The sequence below is a fragment of the Lygodium microphyllum genome, chromosome 9 (assembly GCF_053477565.2).
Source record: "Lygodium microphyllum isolate KBCC chromosome 9, Lygodium_microphyllum_v1.1.10, whole genome shotgun sequence".
Lineage (NCBI taxonomy): Eukaryota > Viridiplantae > Streptophyta > Polypodiopsida > Schizaeales > Lygodiaceae > Lygodium > Lygodium microphyllum.
In genome coordinates, this window is record NC_141143.1 from 64,646,881 (window position 1) to 64,665,690 (window position 18,810).

The window sequence follows — 18,810 nt, forward strand, 5'->3', positions numbered from 1 at the left end:
CCATCAACGACCAGCATGAAAGGAAAGGAAAAGGCATTTTTTCTTCCAGCTGTCCCAAAAAAGTCCAGACATTGCAGCAAGGTAAATCCATTACTGATTTGGAGTTACGCTCCATATTTCCTCAGCTCTTCCCTTCACTTCAAGGCAAGATGAATTCTCTAGCTCTCAAACCTCTATTTGACTATCAATTTTCCTCTCTTCTTGCAAGAGGTCAGGTTTTCAGGTCTTCAAGTCACATTTATTTTGCAGCATACACGATAGTTTTTCCTCCTATTTCCTTATTTGAAAAGGAGAAAGGCCATGTGGCCAACATGCATCTTACTCCTCTTACCCCCCTAAAACTTATTGGCAAGCCTTTATTTAGAAGAATTTTATTCTTAACTCACTCCCATCCACTCTGTGAGAAGGTGGAGATGATCGAAGCTCAGCTGAGAGTGCAGTAGACAATGTGGAGAGTGAAGCACGACACCCAATGCAATAGACTGAAAGTTTAAGATGAAAGTACAAGGTACAACCCTTAAACCTTAGGGTTGTAAGAGGGTGTTCACACCCAAAGTGTGTGCAACAAGATAAGTGCCCGTAAATGTGTAACACAAGCACATAAAATAAAGAGAATAAATCTGGGGTAAAAAACCTCTCATACGGAGAATAAAAAGTGCCCCAATGTCCTACTGATCACAGACTCCTCTGTGAGCGTAGGCATGAGTGAAACCCAACAAACCCCCCTGGAGTGAAGAGTGATCAAAATACAAGGGTCATCCTCCACCAAAGGAGATCAAATTTAAAGCATTGCAAAATGCTTCAAATTTGTTATGAGAAAGAGCTTTGGTGAAGATGTCTGCCACATTACTGGTGGTAGGACAATAGACAAGGCTGATATCTCCTACATGTAGCCTCTCTCTGACAAAGTAATAATGTATCTCAATGTGTTTCGTGCGTGCATGAAACACCGGGTTCCGTGCCACTGCAATGGCACTCTAACTGTCAGTGAACAAAGAAGTAGGCTCCGTGACAGATACATCGAGATCATGTAGCAAGCATCTAAGCCATACACATTCAACTGTGGTAGTGAAAGCTGCCTTGTATTCAGCTTCACATGACGATATCCTACGTACCACTGGATCAATTAATGGAGCCTTTACATTACCATGTGCTCTCTGTACATTTGGTGTCCTGACTGAAGGAATACCAAGCTTATAATCTAGACTCTCTGAACCACTAGACTCTCTATCAAATCCCAAATGACTAGTAGATGCATCATTACCATCCAACACTTTCTTCTTTTCTTTGTATTTACATGCAACCCTTATAGATTCACCTAAAGATGTAGGGCTACTCTTTAGTCTCTCAGACCAAGGGCTAATTGTAGATATAGTACTATATGATATTTTTGGTCCACTAATACTCTGTAATTCTTACTTTTCTTTCTATACATAATTATCATGATCATCTAATGCATCACGACTAGATGTATATCAACTACTTATCTCATAAAAAATAACATTCCTGCTCACTCTGAACTCAGTTGTGACAGGGTTATAACAACGATACCCTTTCTGCTCTAAAGAGTATCCAATAAAAATACATTTTTCAGTCTTTGGATCAAGCTTCTTTCGCAGCTCATCCGACACATGAACATATGCAATATAGCCAAACACTTTCAAGTGTGATACATTAGGCTTTTTGCTTGTAAAGCATTCTTCGGGGGTCATCCCATGAACTGTAGTTGTGGAAGTTCTATTCATAATATAGGCAGTAGTATGAATAGCTTCAAACAAAAAATGTTTTGGTATATTCTTTTCAGCTATCAATGCTCGTGTAACTTCTGCAATATGCCTATTTTTTCTTTTTGCAACTCCATTTTGTTGTAGGGTATACCTACAAGTAAACTGTCTTTTTATCTCGTGAAACCTCAAAAAGGCACTAAACTCATTAGAGAGGTACTCTTCCTCTCCATTTGATCTCAAGTACTTGAGCATGTTTCTATTTCAAAAGCAATCTTGAAAGTTTTAAAGTGCTCAAATGCATCACTCTTTTTCTTCATGAAATATACCCATAGCTTCCTTAAACAATCATCAATAAACGTAACAAAGTATTTGCTACCACCAAGAGATACGTTTTGTGTAGACTCCCAAAAATATGTGTGTACAACATCAAGTATATTTCTACATATATATTTGTCAAGCGAAAAGGATTGTCTTGCCTACTTACCAAACTAGCATACTTCACATACTTTATGAAATTCTACAACTCCAAAAGCAGGCAACCATATAACCAATCCTTTGGACTGCATTAATTTCAATCTTTGCACATTTACATGTCCAATACGTTTATACCATATTTCAATGTCTATAACCACTCATTTTCCTTTAGCATACATGATAGCATTCATTGCAAGAATCCAACATCTAAAGTAAACATGTGGCTAACTCTACTTTGCTTTGCAACCAACCTTCACTTATCATTAAAGTTTTCTACAAAACAACCTTTTGCATTAAATCAAACCTGCAACCCTTGCTCTATCATTTAGCCAACAAACACTAAATTCTTTGTGATTGATGCCACATAATACATTTGATAGACTCTTTGTCTGGCCATCATGTAAGGACAAGGGAACCTTTCCAATGTGTGAGATTGGATAGTATGAATCATCACCCATTTGCAAATAACATGAATTTTGTAAATCCTATATCTATTCAAACTATTCAACATGACTGGTTATATGATTAGATACACCTAAATTAACATAACATACATCATCATGTGTCCCCTTTCCTATAACAATATTCATCATATGCTACATAATAAACAGACGCTCATTTTTGTATTTATTCTGTCATGAAGATGATACGTTGTTTCCTTGCAGTAATTTATCACTATGAATATCATTATTCTCAGCATAGCAATGGACTGCAATATGACCAGTTTTACCACAATAATGACAAGCAATACTAGAATTGCGAGAATCTCTATTCTACTATCAACCTCTTCCTCTAAAGCTCCCCCTACCTCTAAAGTTTCCATAGTCTCCTAAAACTTGTATTTCACTAAATTGCCAATTTGACCTATTTTGCTGGTTATTACCAGTACGTCCCATACCACGGCCTCTCAAAGAGGATGTGCTACATCTCCATCTTGAACTTAAGTAAAATGCTTGGACCTATTCACCATTTCTTTCAGATGAGTCACCCTGAATATTGATCTCTTCAATAATCATGAGAAAGACCAACTCATCAAAATCTGAAAATGGCTTCTGTACATATACAAAAGTGACAAATGATTTTTAAGCCTTGTCATTATTAAGGCCACCCAAAGTAGATGAAATCAAATCATCATCATCAGGCATTGCATCAATCGCTACCAAAGCATCTACAATGCTCCTCACCTTCAAAACGTACTCATTGACAAACATTTTTCCTTTCTTCAAAACATTCAACTCTTACTTAAGTTGAATCTTCCATGTCTTTGTATTTACTGAAAATATATTCTCAAAAATTATCCAAGCTGTATATAAAGTTTCTACATTCCTAATATGTCCCAACATAGTATTATCAATGACTTCAGATAGCCAATACATCACCTTTTTGTCATTTATATTTCATTCTTTCCACACCTTTAATTCATTTGTAATCACAAGGATACTCAGCTCTAGCTTCTTTTCTTCACTGGAAATGAACTCGTATAAAGGCCCTTTTCCAATAAGAAAGTTCGTCACACAGAACTCCCATAAAGGGTAGTTATTCTTGTCCAGCTTCTCAATGATAGGATTTCCACTATTCTCTATCATTATCACAAGAATGATACAAAACAACAAGCAAGCCTTCTGTAACCTTTCACAATGAGTACACAACAATACACCAAGCAACCTTTTTTACTTATTGCTCAACAGTATATATAATCTGCAACTTGTTTACAGATAAAACTTATATTTGCTTCCTGGCAAACACCTCAAAAATTATAGATTTGAAATCTACAATCTATGCACCTACTTTCGGTCGATGTGGTCAAAACTGCAGTACATCCTGAAACTGTTGTTCGCAACCTTGCGGATCTAAAACGCCTGAAACGGCCTCAGGTGCAAAATATAAAATACTCTAATCGCACACCAAATCTCACAACAATTTGAGATTTTCACTCTACCCTGCTTCTAGTGCCTCCACAAGCACTATCCAAGAGAAAGAGTGGAAGAATGGAAGAGCTTCTTACCCATTGCTTGCTTTCTCAAATCTTTCCTTCTTCTCCTTCACTTCGGTCTTTAAAACCAACCTCTCTCAATGGCGCCGCTTTAATACCATGTTAAAAATCGCATGGTAGGGGGACTTGCTTGAGCTGCTACATCAAACACACACCATAAACACAAGAGAAAGCTCATTCACGAACACAAGAAGAGAGGAGGCCAAAACGTTTTCTTGTTGGTTTCTTCTTCTTCCTCCACACACAATACAATGTACAAATAGTACAGATAAGGTACAACATAAAGGAAAGTGGCCTACTAAGTTAAATAGTGCATAACTAACTATACAAGTCAACTGGTGCTATAACTATGTCAGCTCTAGTTAGGTGCAACAACCTAAATATAATAAGTGATAAGTCAGTGACCATGTGAGAATCATAATGACCACCAATGTGCTAAGTGTAGACCTATCTAGCCAAGCAATCCACCATCAATGTCCACACGTGTTGAGCTTGCCATCTCAACAATAGGTACATCCCAAAGTGTAGAATAGTCCCGGCCCTTGACCATTTGTTGAAGCATGCTACTAAGGTACTAACATCAAGTGGGCAGGTGGCGATGGTCGCCTCCATCTGACCCTGAAATACCCCTTTCCCAAGGGTACCAATAGTGCAACCCTTGCTAGGGTGTAAATAAGAGCTACCTGGATGGAATCCTTGAGAGAACAGAAGTTTATATCAGAGTAAAATGAATCAGCAGGAAGGCATCAGTCAAGGGTGCACAGGAGGGAGGTGCTGGACCAGCTGCAATTTCATAAGTTTTGCTCACTCCTGCCTACTGTGCTGAAGTATCTGTGCCAGACTCCTGCTGCACTGTTCCAAGCCTAAGGAGAAGGGAGGATGGAGGAAGGGGACAGAGAGGTGGCTTGGGCAAGGAAGTAAATGACGGCTGCGGTGGTAGAAGAGGAGACAAGGAATCTGCTGTATGGGTTGGGCAAAAAAATAGTTGAGGGCAGCACCAGCTTGGACAGAAGGGAGCTCTTGGGCAGGCCTAGCAGCAGAAGCCCTGGTGGCACTACTGAAGGTTGGCAGCAGAAGGCACCAGGATGGCACACAGTGCTGCAGTTTGCAGGAAGGAGTGCAGGAAAAGTGTGGTGGGGCAGGGCACAAGGGTGAAATGTGATTGGCAGGAGTAAGGGAATTGTGGGGCAGGACTGAGAACCCATGGGCGTGAAGGGGGAGGATGGCAGGGCAGTGCTGGACAGAATGAAACCAGTGAAAGTGAAGGGGGGCAGGGCAGGGTGGTGCTGGAATGAGGGGATCTGAGTGGTAGCAGGACAACGGATCTGGCTGAGGGGGCAAGACAGGTAGGCAGGTAGTCAGCTCTTCATCATCTCATCACAGAATTTTCCAACTCATCTTTCAACCACATACTTATATCCTGGAGCTTTTTCTTCTGCCAAAAGATTGTGCAACTCAACATGTATGTATACCATGCATGTATGCATGCATGCACATTCCTGCCCATGGTTGCACAAAACAAGTTCATTTGTGCACTTGATTGTATGCATATTGAACATCACTTATGCATGGGATATACATACAGCATCATCTAAAAGTTTTCAGAATGTAGCACATATTGTTATCTTCATAGCAGGGACTAGCATGATGTTGAACAACATTGTGGATTCCCAGCAGTCTTGACAGTACCAACAGAAATAATAGGCTTTCATCTACAGTATTGCCATTTTGACCTATCAATTGGACAGTACAACTACTCTACAATGTAACATGTGATTGCACAAATATTATAGGGTCATTCGTGAGACATTGACAAAAACATCATTCTATTGAGCCTTTACTGAGTGAGTCAGTCACTATGGCATCTCCTTGAACAAATGCAGAACACTTGCCCTTTTGCAATTACTTCAATGATGTGTCAAGTAGCTTCAATAAAGAGTCTGATGTAGTGTATATAGTATGTCTAATATAAGACCACAGAAAGTTCAGAACCAGGATCCTTAATCCTCCCAGAAATACCAAGGTTACAGATGCAACTTTTAGGAATCCCAATCCTATTCCAAGCACCTTCTTATGCAGAAATACAAATCTCAAACCATGAAACTAAGGTTAAACATTGAAAATAGTATGTGCTTATTGCCATAGAAACCACAGGTGTGTGACAGGATAATCCTCACTTTATTTGGATTCTAGTACACTACTAACATGCACAAACATTACAATTCAATAGAGTCCACAACGCACCGCCTCAGAGCAGTAATGCATGCCAAAGGCATCACATGTGAATAATATCCCTGAGCCACGATCAAATGTGAATATGGTATCTGGCCAATGCAAATTTGGAGCAATGACAAACTCCAGGATATGGCCCTTCCCTAAATCCAAAGTGTCACCACCCTGACACGAAAAAAAAAAGGTCCACATAAACAACTTTAAGATTCTTTCAAGCATGTCTCCAGAAACTGATAATTAGTGTTGCTAAATCTTCTCCACTTTCTGAGAGAATATGGAGACTTTCAGCACGATCTCATTTCTTTAATGATCTTCTAATCAATCACACTCATAATCAGCAGGAAACTCAAATGCCTAAAAGGTATTCTTGACAACAGTTCAGACCAAGATTCATCTAAACAAATCTGTAGGGAAGCAGTGTTTGATCTAATGGTAAACTCTTTATAAGGAAAGAACAGCATCAAGATATTTATAAACATTTTTATCTTCCCCTGATATGTGCAAGAGCATGCTCTAATTTCCTGGTTCATGACTACGACAGGTTCAAGATTGTGTTCATGAGCTAACCTGCTTGAAAAAGCAAACTACATAGCAGGAATCAAGAAGACCTGACTTCATGAAGCTAGAACAGTATTATCTTACTGAATATACTCATGAAGCCACTATTAAATCTGATTGGCTGTAAGATTTAAACCACATGCTTAGACTTCAGCGATGGTACTATTACCTTGACAATTAAACTTTTAAAGGGCCGTAATATGAGGTTCTGGAGAAACTGTATGCAAATCTTAGAGCCAACCACTATAGCATCAGGTGCAAGCTCAAGAAGATCTGGTATCAGACCACTGTGATCAGGCTCAGTATGATTTGCTACAATATACCGAATGTTGCTTGGTTCAATTTGCTCCTTCACAGCTGAAAGATAAAGCTCCCGAAATTTCTCATGTGAAGCATCTATGATGGTGAGCATGTCAGCATCAATAATATAAGAGTTATAAGTAGTTCCATTCTGTAAGCCAAATTCTCTGCATATCCAGAACATTTATATTTAGTGTGAAAAATGAAATTCAATCACAATGCATACACTCAAGCTGCAAAAGAGTATCCAAGCCACTATCCAGTACATTATATGCCTTGGATATTGGCATAAATCATATACACTCACTTTTTTCAACATGATACACATTCCTGGTTTTTAGGGTACTTCGAACACCACGCTACTGTCTTTCTTGCCAAGAAGAAGCATGCAGAATGATGATTGCACATGAATCCTACCTGAAATATGAAATACACTAGGAAAATAGATAAGACTAGTACAGCGCCATAATATAAAAGTAAAAGTCCGTCTTCCTCTTGCCTGACTTAGGAAATTAATATACCTTTCATGTAGGTTGAGTGGAAACTTGAAAACTTCTAAAGACATGGAAACAAAGGCAACATTGGACAGCGTCCAAAATACTGCCATGTATCTTCTATATATTAGCTAAAGGTTAGCTTTGGTATCTCAGACCAAGTCCTAGACCAACGATATCACTCCCAATTTATGTGACGGAACATGTGAAAACGATTCCAAATAAAAAAGAAAAGGTTAACAAATAGGATAAAAATGAAAAAGAAAAGAAACAAGATGACCATTTCAATTAAAGAAGAGGGCTAGCCATTGTATTGTGTCACAAAGACGCCTTCTTGAGGGTGGTCCTCATGCTAGTCATGGCTCTTTGGGTCACCCTCTGTGTGCAGCATCATAACAATGCATTCAGGTTTTCTTTGAGGTCCTGCACAATCTCAACATTTGAACCCTTGGAGGTTGAGGAATCTCAATTTTCTTTGCTATAAACCCTAATTTACAACAAAAATTAGAGTTTGCCAACTGCCTTGGAAAGCATGCCAAACATTGAAGACTCCAAGACCTGAATTATTCAAGGCTAAAGGCGATTTTCATCTAAAACCAGGTGGAGAACCAGCCAGCCATCAAATTCGGGGCATTTCCACTCATCTCAAAGTGAGTGAAGGCCAATTGATTGCCCGAATCAAGGGGCAAATCAGTTTAAAGACTTGCCAGTCACTTTGAATAGCAAGGGGAGTTTGGATTGCAAAGGGGGATTGGGAGAATCCACTGAAAGGGCACCACTTTTGGGGCCAACCACCGTTGTCCAAAGATTAGTAGGTAAATTTGTATTCAACTTTGCAATAAATGCTTAGTGATGTACTTAAGTTGTAAGCAAGGAATTACCACCCATCCACTAAAGGAAGGCTGGTTACACTAACCCTATATAGACCACATACTAGCTAAATACGCAAGCACAAAGAAGAATACAAAATTTTCTCCCACCTGAAGAGGCCAGAACACGCCCATCTCTACCTAGGCTGTGAGTCAGCTCATATGTGCACATGCCCTAAAAGTCACTACTTCTAGCTAGTACAAGACCATCCACAAGTCAAATCCAAACATGGCATGATTATATAGAAAATAAAACAACCACTCTTTCGATCATAGTCCAGGGGCTTGCTGTAGCAAAAAATATATCAAACTAGCTGCATTTGATTGCTAACTTAAATCTTTCAAGAAACTTCATTATGTTTCAGAATATCAAAAACAATTTCAACAAGTTGTTGATGGTTCAAGAAGCGGAATGTGCATGAACCTTCAAGTGCCCACATATCCAAATCAATCTGGATTCTGCTATGCTTGTGGCTATATGGATCTAGACAAGTTTTTTTCGTAAAGTGTCCAGACATGTTTGTATCATTTGTTTGTGCAAAAATTAAACCCCCACTATGTTGTTGCATCTGCCTAAATGCGTGCATGTGCATGGTCACTTCCATTTGACATAGTGCTAGGTCTACAAAAGAAATCTCATAACAGATCTTGAGATCAATTCCTACAAGCTGAGTTAGGAGACTTTCCATGTAGTTTAAGTGAGTTGCAAGAGATGTGTCTGATTTCATATCTAGCCTGAAAAATTCAATTAGTAATCCATACTTAGATGACTTTGATTGTGCGCCAAACAAAGTATCTAATCTCTTCCATGTTTCATTAGAGGTTTCACATGTTCTTCTCTTTACCATTTGTGATGGCCCAAAGACCCTTTTTCATTAAGATGAACTTGATGCGGGTATTCCAGGTGTGAAACTTGACCCCTTTGAATCAAATTGTTGGTGAGTCCTTGCCCATGTTGAGGTTGCAAGATCAACAACAAATCAGCTCCAAAAATTTCAGATTTCAGCAGCAGAAGAGTTGAGCACAAGTGCCAAGAAGCACTAGGTGATTAGTACCAAGAGATACTAGGTGACTACTATGCCCTTTGAACTTGAAATCTTCAAAGATATTTGAGGTCTTCAAGATCTTAGAAGTCCAAGTCTTCCCCTCCTTGATTTGATGCTAGAGTAGCACAATAACTCAGATTTGATCAGAGGCAAAGCTGATTGTGTTAGATGACACAAGTGACAAGAGTCACTAGATCAATGTCAAGAGAAACTATGCTTCAATCTTGCCAAAAAAAATCACCAAGATCTCCCCTCTTCAATGATTTGTTGTGAGAACGTATGCCAAATCCAATGATATTTGAGTGGTAATCACTGTGGCTTGAGTGGCAGAAGAGAAAATGAAGAAGAGATAAAGCTTTTTAAAGATTGACTATGGAGTCTTCATTAGGGTTTCTATGCTGGCCTGGTTTTTTGCTCTGTGTGCATTGTAGACTTGATCATTTCCCAAACTTTTTACATGGATAGAAAGCCTATCTCATGGGATTTCAAAGCCCCATGGTGACCGCCCAGATCGCAGCATGCAGGAAGAGCAGAGACGATACGATCAGAATATGGCGCAGAATGGGCAGCGACCTCTAATTTTTGCAATGCTGGGCTGGGAAGGCACCAATATCAGGGTTTTATATGGCATAAAGAAGCACCCAGAGTCAAGAAATGTTTTTTCAGAAGGAATTATGAAGAAATATGGGCTGTAGGAGTAGATCAAGAAGCTCCAAGTGAGTTGGGTACTGTCTGGCTATGGCAGACAAGAGGGCAAAGTGAAGATGGAGGTGTAAAATGAGATCATGCACTCAAGCCAAGTTGGACCTGAGCTTAGAGGAGTGAGAGGAGACCTGTAGGAGCAGAGAGGTGAGTTAAAACATGCTAAGCCATGCTCAACTGTGCTCTGATACCATGTGGAAAACACGGATCTACAGCATGGCAGCTATGGTGGCTCATAGACCAACACTAGATTCATGAGTACTTAGACATAACAGGAATCAAAACTTGACTGGAAGTACAAACACAAGCAAACCAATTACACTAAGCTGAAGGACAAAAAGACAATGACATTGCATTCATCATATACATAAAAGTGACATCCAAGTACAATGTTATATAGAATAGGGTAGGTGGTAGTCTTCCCCTCTATGCCTATGGGATTCAAGTAGCCTGCATATCCTCTACCCATCTGCTTTATACAAAGAGGCAGCATGGATGTGATTGCAAATCTCAACAAGGATACCATCAAATCCTTTGAATTGGTGGGCCTGTGGTACTTAATTGCAACTTAGGACTATTGCATTATTGCTGAAATTGTTCTCAGCAGTGAATTACAGCAAGCATGTCTTCACATGGTGATACAGGATCAAGTGGAGAGGATGCATCACTCCTTGGTCAATCACGTGGTGAAGGGGGGAAATGCAATGACTAATGTTGGGCATGGTTCTCAGCATGGACAGCATGCTGAAAATGTGGGAAATGACCCAAATGTTGGCACTTTAATGCATAAAGAGGCTAATGACCAGCAAGGGACTGAAGAATTTGATGATAACTTCAAGGATTGAATGCGTACAACAGCAAATCTTTTTGCTGAATTGGCAAAGGATCCCTATTTTACTCGATTCTTGAATGCCCCAAATAAGGATAGCAAAGGCAAAGAGAAGAAGACACCTTCTATAGCTTCGAGACAACCACAAGAACTGAAGGAAATGCCTAAGCCTTCTTTAGAATAGCCCAAAATGCCTGATGAGCACAAATAGTTGGTATTCGTGGGCAGCAAGTGCAAATGCATGGCCAACTTGGTAGTGCCAATCCATGGGAACATGGGCAGCAAGGCAATTATGCACATGCAAGCATGGGACAGCAACGATACTTTGGTGGTGGTACCATTTTTCATGCTATGGTTGGATAGGCACTGCATACGGAAATGTATGGCACAAATCCCTATGGTTTGCAGCAGCCAATGCATGGCTCACAACACTCAATGTATCTGGGTAATGCAACTGGAATGCCTAACCCCATGTATGGCAGCATAGGCATGATGCCTCGGGCAAATCGGGCCATATGGATATGTATCGACACCCCCAGGGATTGTTGGAGCACAAGGATTTGGTGTTGGTCATGTAGGAGCTTCAGATAGTGCTGGTTTTTATGCAAATACAGCCATTGCACCCTTTTTGCAGCAGCCCATTTATGATAACTTGACTCTCATAGGTTTGCCAAAGGCCTATGATGAAGGTGGTAAAAGCGTGAAGTTTGAGCCTTTCAGTGATGCACAAGATAGGCTGAAAGCACTTGTTTTTATTCAACAGTTTGATGCAGCCTATCTAAGATACGCAAGGCATCCACACTTTTGAAGGGAAATGCATTGCAGTGGTGGTCTACACTTCTTATTGAAGTCAAATCACCTACCACTTGGGTCCAGTTCAAGCAAATGTTTGCTTCAAATTGGTTGACAAGTACCTTTGAAGTAGACATTATGATAGCTTGGAATCAATTGCACCCTTTTTGCAGCAGCCCATTTATGATAACTTGACTCTCATAGGTTTGCCAAAGGCCTATGATGAAGGTGGCAAAAGCGTGAAGTTTGAGCCTTTCAGTGGTGCACAAGATAGGCTGAAAACACTTGTTTTTATTCAACAGTTTGATGCAGCCTATCTAAGATACGCAAGGCATCCACACTTTTGAAGGGAAATGCATTGCAGTGGTGGTCTACACTTCTTATTGAAGTCAAATCACCTACCACTTGGGTCCAGTTCAAGCAAATGTTTGCTTCAAATTGGTTGACAAGTACCTTTGAAGTAGACATTATGATAGCTTGGAATCAATTGAATTCCAAAGACTACAAGAACTTGGATAAGTATAATAAGAAGTTTCGGGATGCATTGCTGCCAATTACTTCTTATCGCACAGTACCTCCATGAGGAGGTGGAGAAGTATATTTGTGATTTGCCAAAGGGTATTCGGGATTTTTGCATTGATTCAACTATTTCTAGCATGTCTTAGCTTATAGAAACTGCTACTACAGCCGACACATTGCTGCGTGGAAAGGATGCAAGATTCCACGATGATAATGCCAAGTCACATATCAAAGAGGCAAAGGCTGAGAAAAAGGGAAACTCTGAAAATAAAGCTGAAAATCAGGGCAGATTTGAAAATAGGGCTGGAAAGAGGAACAGATCGTAGAGAAGAGTGGGAAAAGTGATGCACGACGTAAGGAACTGATGGCTGCAAATAAATGCTATATTTGTGAATTTGAAAAGGCATGGCTAAAAAAGATGAAGGGCAAAGAGCAATTGTATCCAAAGCTGTCTATAAGATACTATAGGCCATTTCAAGTGTTGGAGAGGATCAGTGATGCATGCTATAGGCTGATTGGGGGATACACAATGCCTTTCATGTGAGCTTGCTTAGATCTTTTCATGGAGATGTGCCAGAGGATGTATTTGCTGAAATTCAACTGGAGGTTGAAGAGCTTGATGAAATACTAGTACCAGAGTAGATTTTGGCACACAAAGAGAAAAAGATCAAGGGTAAGGGTTCCAGAGGATACTTAGTGAAGTTTCAGAATTATTCACCAATGGATGCCAAATGGATGGAGCAGGATGACTTGGCAAACCATCCTCAATTGTTGCAGCTTTACCTTGATGCTTTCCGGTTAGAGCCGACTTTAGTTCGGGCACAATCAAGTTCAACAAAGTAGATATCCAGAGTATTACCTGATGCTTGTTAGGGAGCTAGCACCTCCGCTCCTCAGTAATGGACAGCTCTAGAAGTAGTGGATCTCGAATGTATTTAGCATACATTTAGGGTACCGTAGCTAAACAATATGTTTACCAAGAGATCACTATTCAGTGTACTAGTCACTATGTTTGGTATGCAGATCGGTATGGTTTTCACTGCAGCTCTGAAACTGTATATTTGCATCCGTTATGCTCGGTGTGTGATCAGTTATGCTTGTTATGGCATTGGTTATGCTTGGTGTAGCATAATGATCATCAGAGTGATTATCAAATGTTGATTTTCAGTGTATAATCATTAATATTTAGTGGTATTCAGCTGGTTTTGTGGACAATAACATGTCTTATGATGCCATTGATGTTTCATCCAAGGTTTATGCTTGGTTTTCGCTATACTATGGTTTGATTTTGCTAGATCAATTAAGCTCATGAGAAATACACGTCACATGATAATCTAGCAATGTTTTTGAGATTCTTTGAGTCTTATGTTATGTTATGTTGGCTGATAATTTTCAATATATATTGGGCATATGGAATTGTTGAACAACAATGCACAATGTTGTGTTGACTATGATGCCCTATGAAAATTCCAATGTAGTACTTTGCTTTTGATACATTTGGCAGTGCAATCAAGAATGATTGCGAGGATTTCAAGGGGGAGGGCTGTCATGAGGACATGTATTTTTGAAATCTCACTTAACATGTGGATTAATTTTTAATCACATGATTAAGTAAATGTTTCACATGTGAGGTGCAATTGGAGTTAGAGTAAATTTACGAGCCCGGGACCGACCCAAGAAAATCACGGAATGTCAAAGGCAAAAGTTGCTACAAGTTATGTTGCACAAGTACTTAGTGGTATCTGGTGTCAATTATTGGCCTAGGTCATTCATTTGACCATAAGTATCAGTTGGTGATACTAGAGATGTGCCGTTTAATGGTATCTAACACTGATCTTATGGTCAAAGATGACACAAAGAGACTTGGGAGTGAAAGATGCCTAGCTAATTTAATTATTGGCTGCCAATTTAATTATTGGCCTGTCAGAATATTTTTTTGGGTACAAAAATAATTATTAGATTAATTTTTAGTAATTAAAGGCTGAAAATTAATATTTAATGATGGATAATGTTAAAAAAACCATTTGGGAAGACTGCCACTTGGCAAACTTGCCCATACAGGCTGTAAAAGGTTGAAGAAGGGGAAAAATGAGATCATTCTTGTTGTAGCAAATATGGGAGAGCTGTGAAGTGTTGGGTATTTCACTTATGCCTCACTTATACCTACCCTCACATAGGGGTATGGGTGATCACACTGGGGCACTTTTTACTCTCGGTAGGAGAGGTTTTTTCCCCCTGGCTTATGGTATTATTTCGTATGTGCTTATGACACACACTTACGGGCACTTACTGGTTCGGGTGTGAACACCCCTACAACCCTAAGGTTTAAGGGTTGTACCTTGTACTTTCAACTTACACTCTTTCAGTCTATTGCATTGGGTGTCATGCTTCACTCTCATACCGTCTACTGAGTTTCTGTGTTGAGCTTCAATCCTTTCTTCTCTCACATTTGGTATCAGAGCATTGGCTCTATTCAGCTGAGGCTTTGTTCAGCTAAGCTCCGCTCAATCTACAGAAGTCCCTATTCAGTTTCATCAGTCACGTTGCCTCTGCCTGCACCATCAGTACCTTGTTCGTCACGCCCAGCACCGCCAATACCCTACTCATCACGCCCACCACCAGTTCCCCGCCAGTCTGCCTATTGTGTTGCATCTTCCTCTGACCAGTGCCCGCCCTCTATGCTGTTAGCCTGCTCTTTTTTCAGTCTCAGTCTGTCATCTCCTGGTTGTGAGCTCCTGTCAGAATCTGACAGGAGACAGAGGAGCTCTGTCAGGTCATTTTGGTGGCTGCCCTAGTAAGCCAGCAGCCCTGGGTGTGTTACAGCCCAAACTGGGCTGTTCTTTGTCCAGACTGCCCATTTTCTGGGCAGTCGGCCAGATCTGGCTGGTCGGCCAAATCTGGCCAGGTCGGCCAGTTTGGCTGGTCGGCCAGTTTGGCTGGTCGGCCAGTTTGCTGGCCTGGGGGCTATTTATATCAGCCCCCCCAGTCAGTCCAGCATTATGCTCTGCAGGTACAGCACTGCTCCCGTCGCCTCCGTCTCCGGCATTGGTGCTGCCACTGCTTCCAGTCTGTCCTAGTTCCCTCACTGACGCTCCAGGCTGCGTGCAGGGACTGTTCTGTCCATTTCAGTGTATTCAGCATTCATCTCAGTCAGTGCAGACTTTCTTCCTTCATTCTCTGCTTTCTCTCTCCTCTCCTCTGTGTTCGTGTTCTTCTTCCGTTGCGCACTCTCACATGGTATCAGAGCCTGATTGAGAGCACGGAGGACATACCCTCAGGAGTGAGATACCCTACTGCTGCTGCCAACAGATCTACAACAGCCAGGCGACTACTACAGGAGGCTCTTCATCCTGCGTTTTGCTGCCCACGCTGACTACAGAGGCTGCCACGTCATCCAGCGACGCAGCAACCCTGCGTTTTCCACCAGGTTCTCCCTCCTGCTGCTGGGCGACCTCCCTACAGGCTGCGTTTTGCTGCTCTGCAGGTCGTTTCCACCCCAAGCGGCCCTTTTCCTGCTGGAGACCTCTGTCCGGGCTGTTTCCTGGTGCTGGTGTTCGACATCAGTACTCTTTGCGTTTTGCAGATTCAGGTGTTTGTAGGCACTCTCTGCCTGTGTCTTGGTGGTTGGTGACCACATTGCTGGTCCTATTTCGACAGCGGCACAACTTTCTTTGGTATTTTGCAGATTGGAAGATGTCTTACCAGTTTTCAGGTTTTGAAGACTCAGAGGATGAGCTTCTCTCTCATCATTCCTCTAAGCGGAGGCGGGATTATCGTGAAGTTCGACATCGAGAAGAACCTCCTCGCACTCGTCCTTTTTCAGTCCATGCATCTCAGAGGGTTCCATCTACTGCGAAGGTTTCTTCAGGGAAGACTGCTTCAGATGTGCGGATGCCTTCCTTGATTCCCTCTATACAGGTGCCGATTCTCCCTTCCTTTCCGAAGGAAGATAAGTTGGATGGTTCCAACTACTCCCTATGGTCATGCAAGGTGGCTTGCATCCTTGATACCTTTGACCTTTGGGAGCTTGTTTCTTCGCCCATCGACCGACCCCCTGTGGATTCGTCCGATGGCACCTCTATGGACCGTGCAGCCTTATGGGATAGGCTCAACTCTCGAGCCCGTTCCTTTCTTTTTATGAGTCTCCATGATTCTGTTCTTGTACATGTTCACAAGTTACAGACCGCGGTGGAAGTGTGGACAAAGCTTGCGTTTTTGTATCAGCACAAGACATTTGCTCACAAGATTTCCCTGGAGAAGAAGTTGCGGATGCTCAGTCTTGATGGTTCTTCTTCCATGAAGGAGCACATCACGAAGATGGAGGATATGCGAGGCGAGCTAGCCTCTCTTGGTCGTCTGATATCGTCTGAGGATATGGCGATGATTCTGTTGACTCAGCTGCCATCACCCCGTTATGATGTCTTCTACACCAGCCTCATCACTTCGAGGACCCGTGAGACACTCCTATGGGAGGAGCTTTCCCCGCTTGTCTTGGAGCATGACGAGCGACTCAAAGAGGTGGGAGCCAGTGGCTCCACCAAGGCATTTACGGCCGGCACAGGTGGCGGCAAGAAGCAGAAACAAAAGAAGGAGAAGGCCAAGGACAAGAAGGAGGAGGACAAGAAGGATGAGAAGGAAAAGAAGCCCAAGTGTCCCCATTGTGGGAAGGGCACTCATCCCGAGGAGAAGTGTTGGCAGAAGTATCCCCATTTGAAGCCTAAGGAGAAGGACTCGAAGGCGGCCCCAGCCACAACAGAATCTGCGTTTGTGCATGTCTTTGTTGAGGAAGACACTGCCCTAGCTTCTACCACACAGGAGAAGCCTTGGCTCGTCGACAGTGGAGCATCTTCACATATGACCTTCCGACAGGATTGGCTTCAGGATCTTCGTTCCAGAGGGGGTACAGTCACCATTGGTGACAATTCTACAGTTCCTGTTCGAGGCGTGGGGACTTTACCTATGTTTTCTGACAAACGGTCTTCCTCCGCCAAAGTTCTCTATGTCCCTGATTTGGGTTTTAACCTATTATCTGTGCATGGCCTTACTCAGTTAGGTACCCGAGTCATTTTTACTCAGGATGCAGTCACAGTGGAGGATGCTTCTACAGGTGATGCTCTTTGGACAAGTACACAGGAGGGTGGGCTTTATACGCTCACAGCCTTGGCTGCGCGGACTTCCCATGAGCTTGGGCTGCTTTGGTATGCTCGGTATGGTCATTTGAACCTCGATTCTCTTCGTCGGGCTTCGAAAAGAAAGATGGTGGAGGGACTTCCTGATTTCCCTCCTCTTCACACTTTGTGCCCTAGCTGCTTGAGGGGCAAGCAGCACCGGCAGCCTCGCCCGCAGGTTGCTTCTAGGCGGGCTATTTCTCCGCTTGAGATGATTCATATCGACCTTTGCGGACCTATGGGCATGGCCTCCCTTGGGAAGGCCAAGTATTTGATGCTGATTGTGGACGACTTTAGTCGTTATGTGTGGCCTTATTTCTTGGAGTACAAGAGCGAGGCGTACTCCCGTTTCTGTGAGTGGCAAGTGTTTGTGGAGACCCAAACAACTTCCAAGGTTCGTGGTGTTCGAGCTGATCACGGTGGCGAGTTCACTTCTCACCTTTTCTCTCAGTTTTGCAGGGATCATGGTATTCGGGTGGAGTATTCCCATCCGAACACACCATCAGAGAATGGTGTGGTGGAGCGTGCGAATCGAACCATGATTGAGATGGCCCGATCTATGCTTCGATCTATGCTGGAACATAGGAGTCTTCCTCATTTCCTTTGGGGTGAGGCGGTGGCTACAGCGGTGCATATTCGCAACCGCTCTCCGACTTCGGCGTTACTGGACATGACTCCGTATGAGGCTTTCTTTAGGAAGAAGCCGTCCGTGTCCCATTTTCGCATCTTTGGGTGCGATGCTTTTGTCCATGTGGACAAGAAGAAGAGGAAGACGAAGTTCGACTCTAAGTCGCGAAAGCTTATCTTCGTTGGTTATAGTACGACCACGAAGGGATATCGGCTCTATGACCCGACGACGCGGACGATTGAGGTGAGCAGGGATGTGATCTTTGATGAGGCTTCGGCCTCTGAGGATCCGATTGATGGTTCTATTACAGATGTTTCTTCATCATCGACGGACCCCCCCCCCACCTTCTCTCCCTTCCCTTCCTTCCAGGATGCCCCTTAGCACCCCCCCTATTCCTCCTCCTTCGGCTTCCCTTTCCTCTTTGGTGGATATGCCTTCATCTACTACGAGCTCTTCTACCGCCACTTCGGGATCTTCAC

At 42.3% G+C, this 18,810-nt stretch overlaps 1 protein-coding gene across 1 annotated transcript in view; it reads right to left on the minus strand.

Moving 5' to 3' along the window:
• Positions 1–18,810, minus strand: part of LOC148031117 (uncharacterized) — a 68,782-nt gene that overhangs the window by 19,718 nt on the left and 30,254 nt on the right. The window contains exons 2-3 of the mRNA XM_087684658.1: positions 7,154–7,451; positions 6,439–6,591 (exon numbers count right to left, since the gene is read on the minus strand). Coding sequence (XP_087540784.1) covers positions 6,439–6,591; positions 7,154–7,451 — 451 coding nt within the window. The remainder of the gene's footprint in view (positions 1–6,438; positions 6,592–7,153; positions 7,452–18,810) is intronic.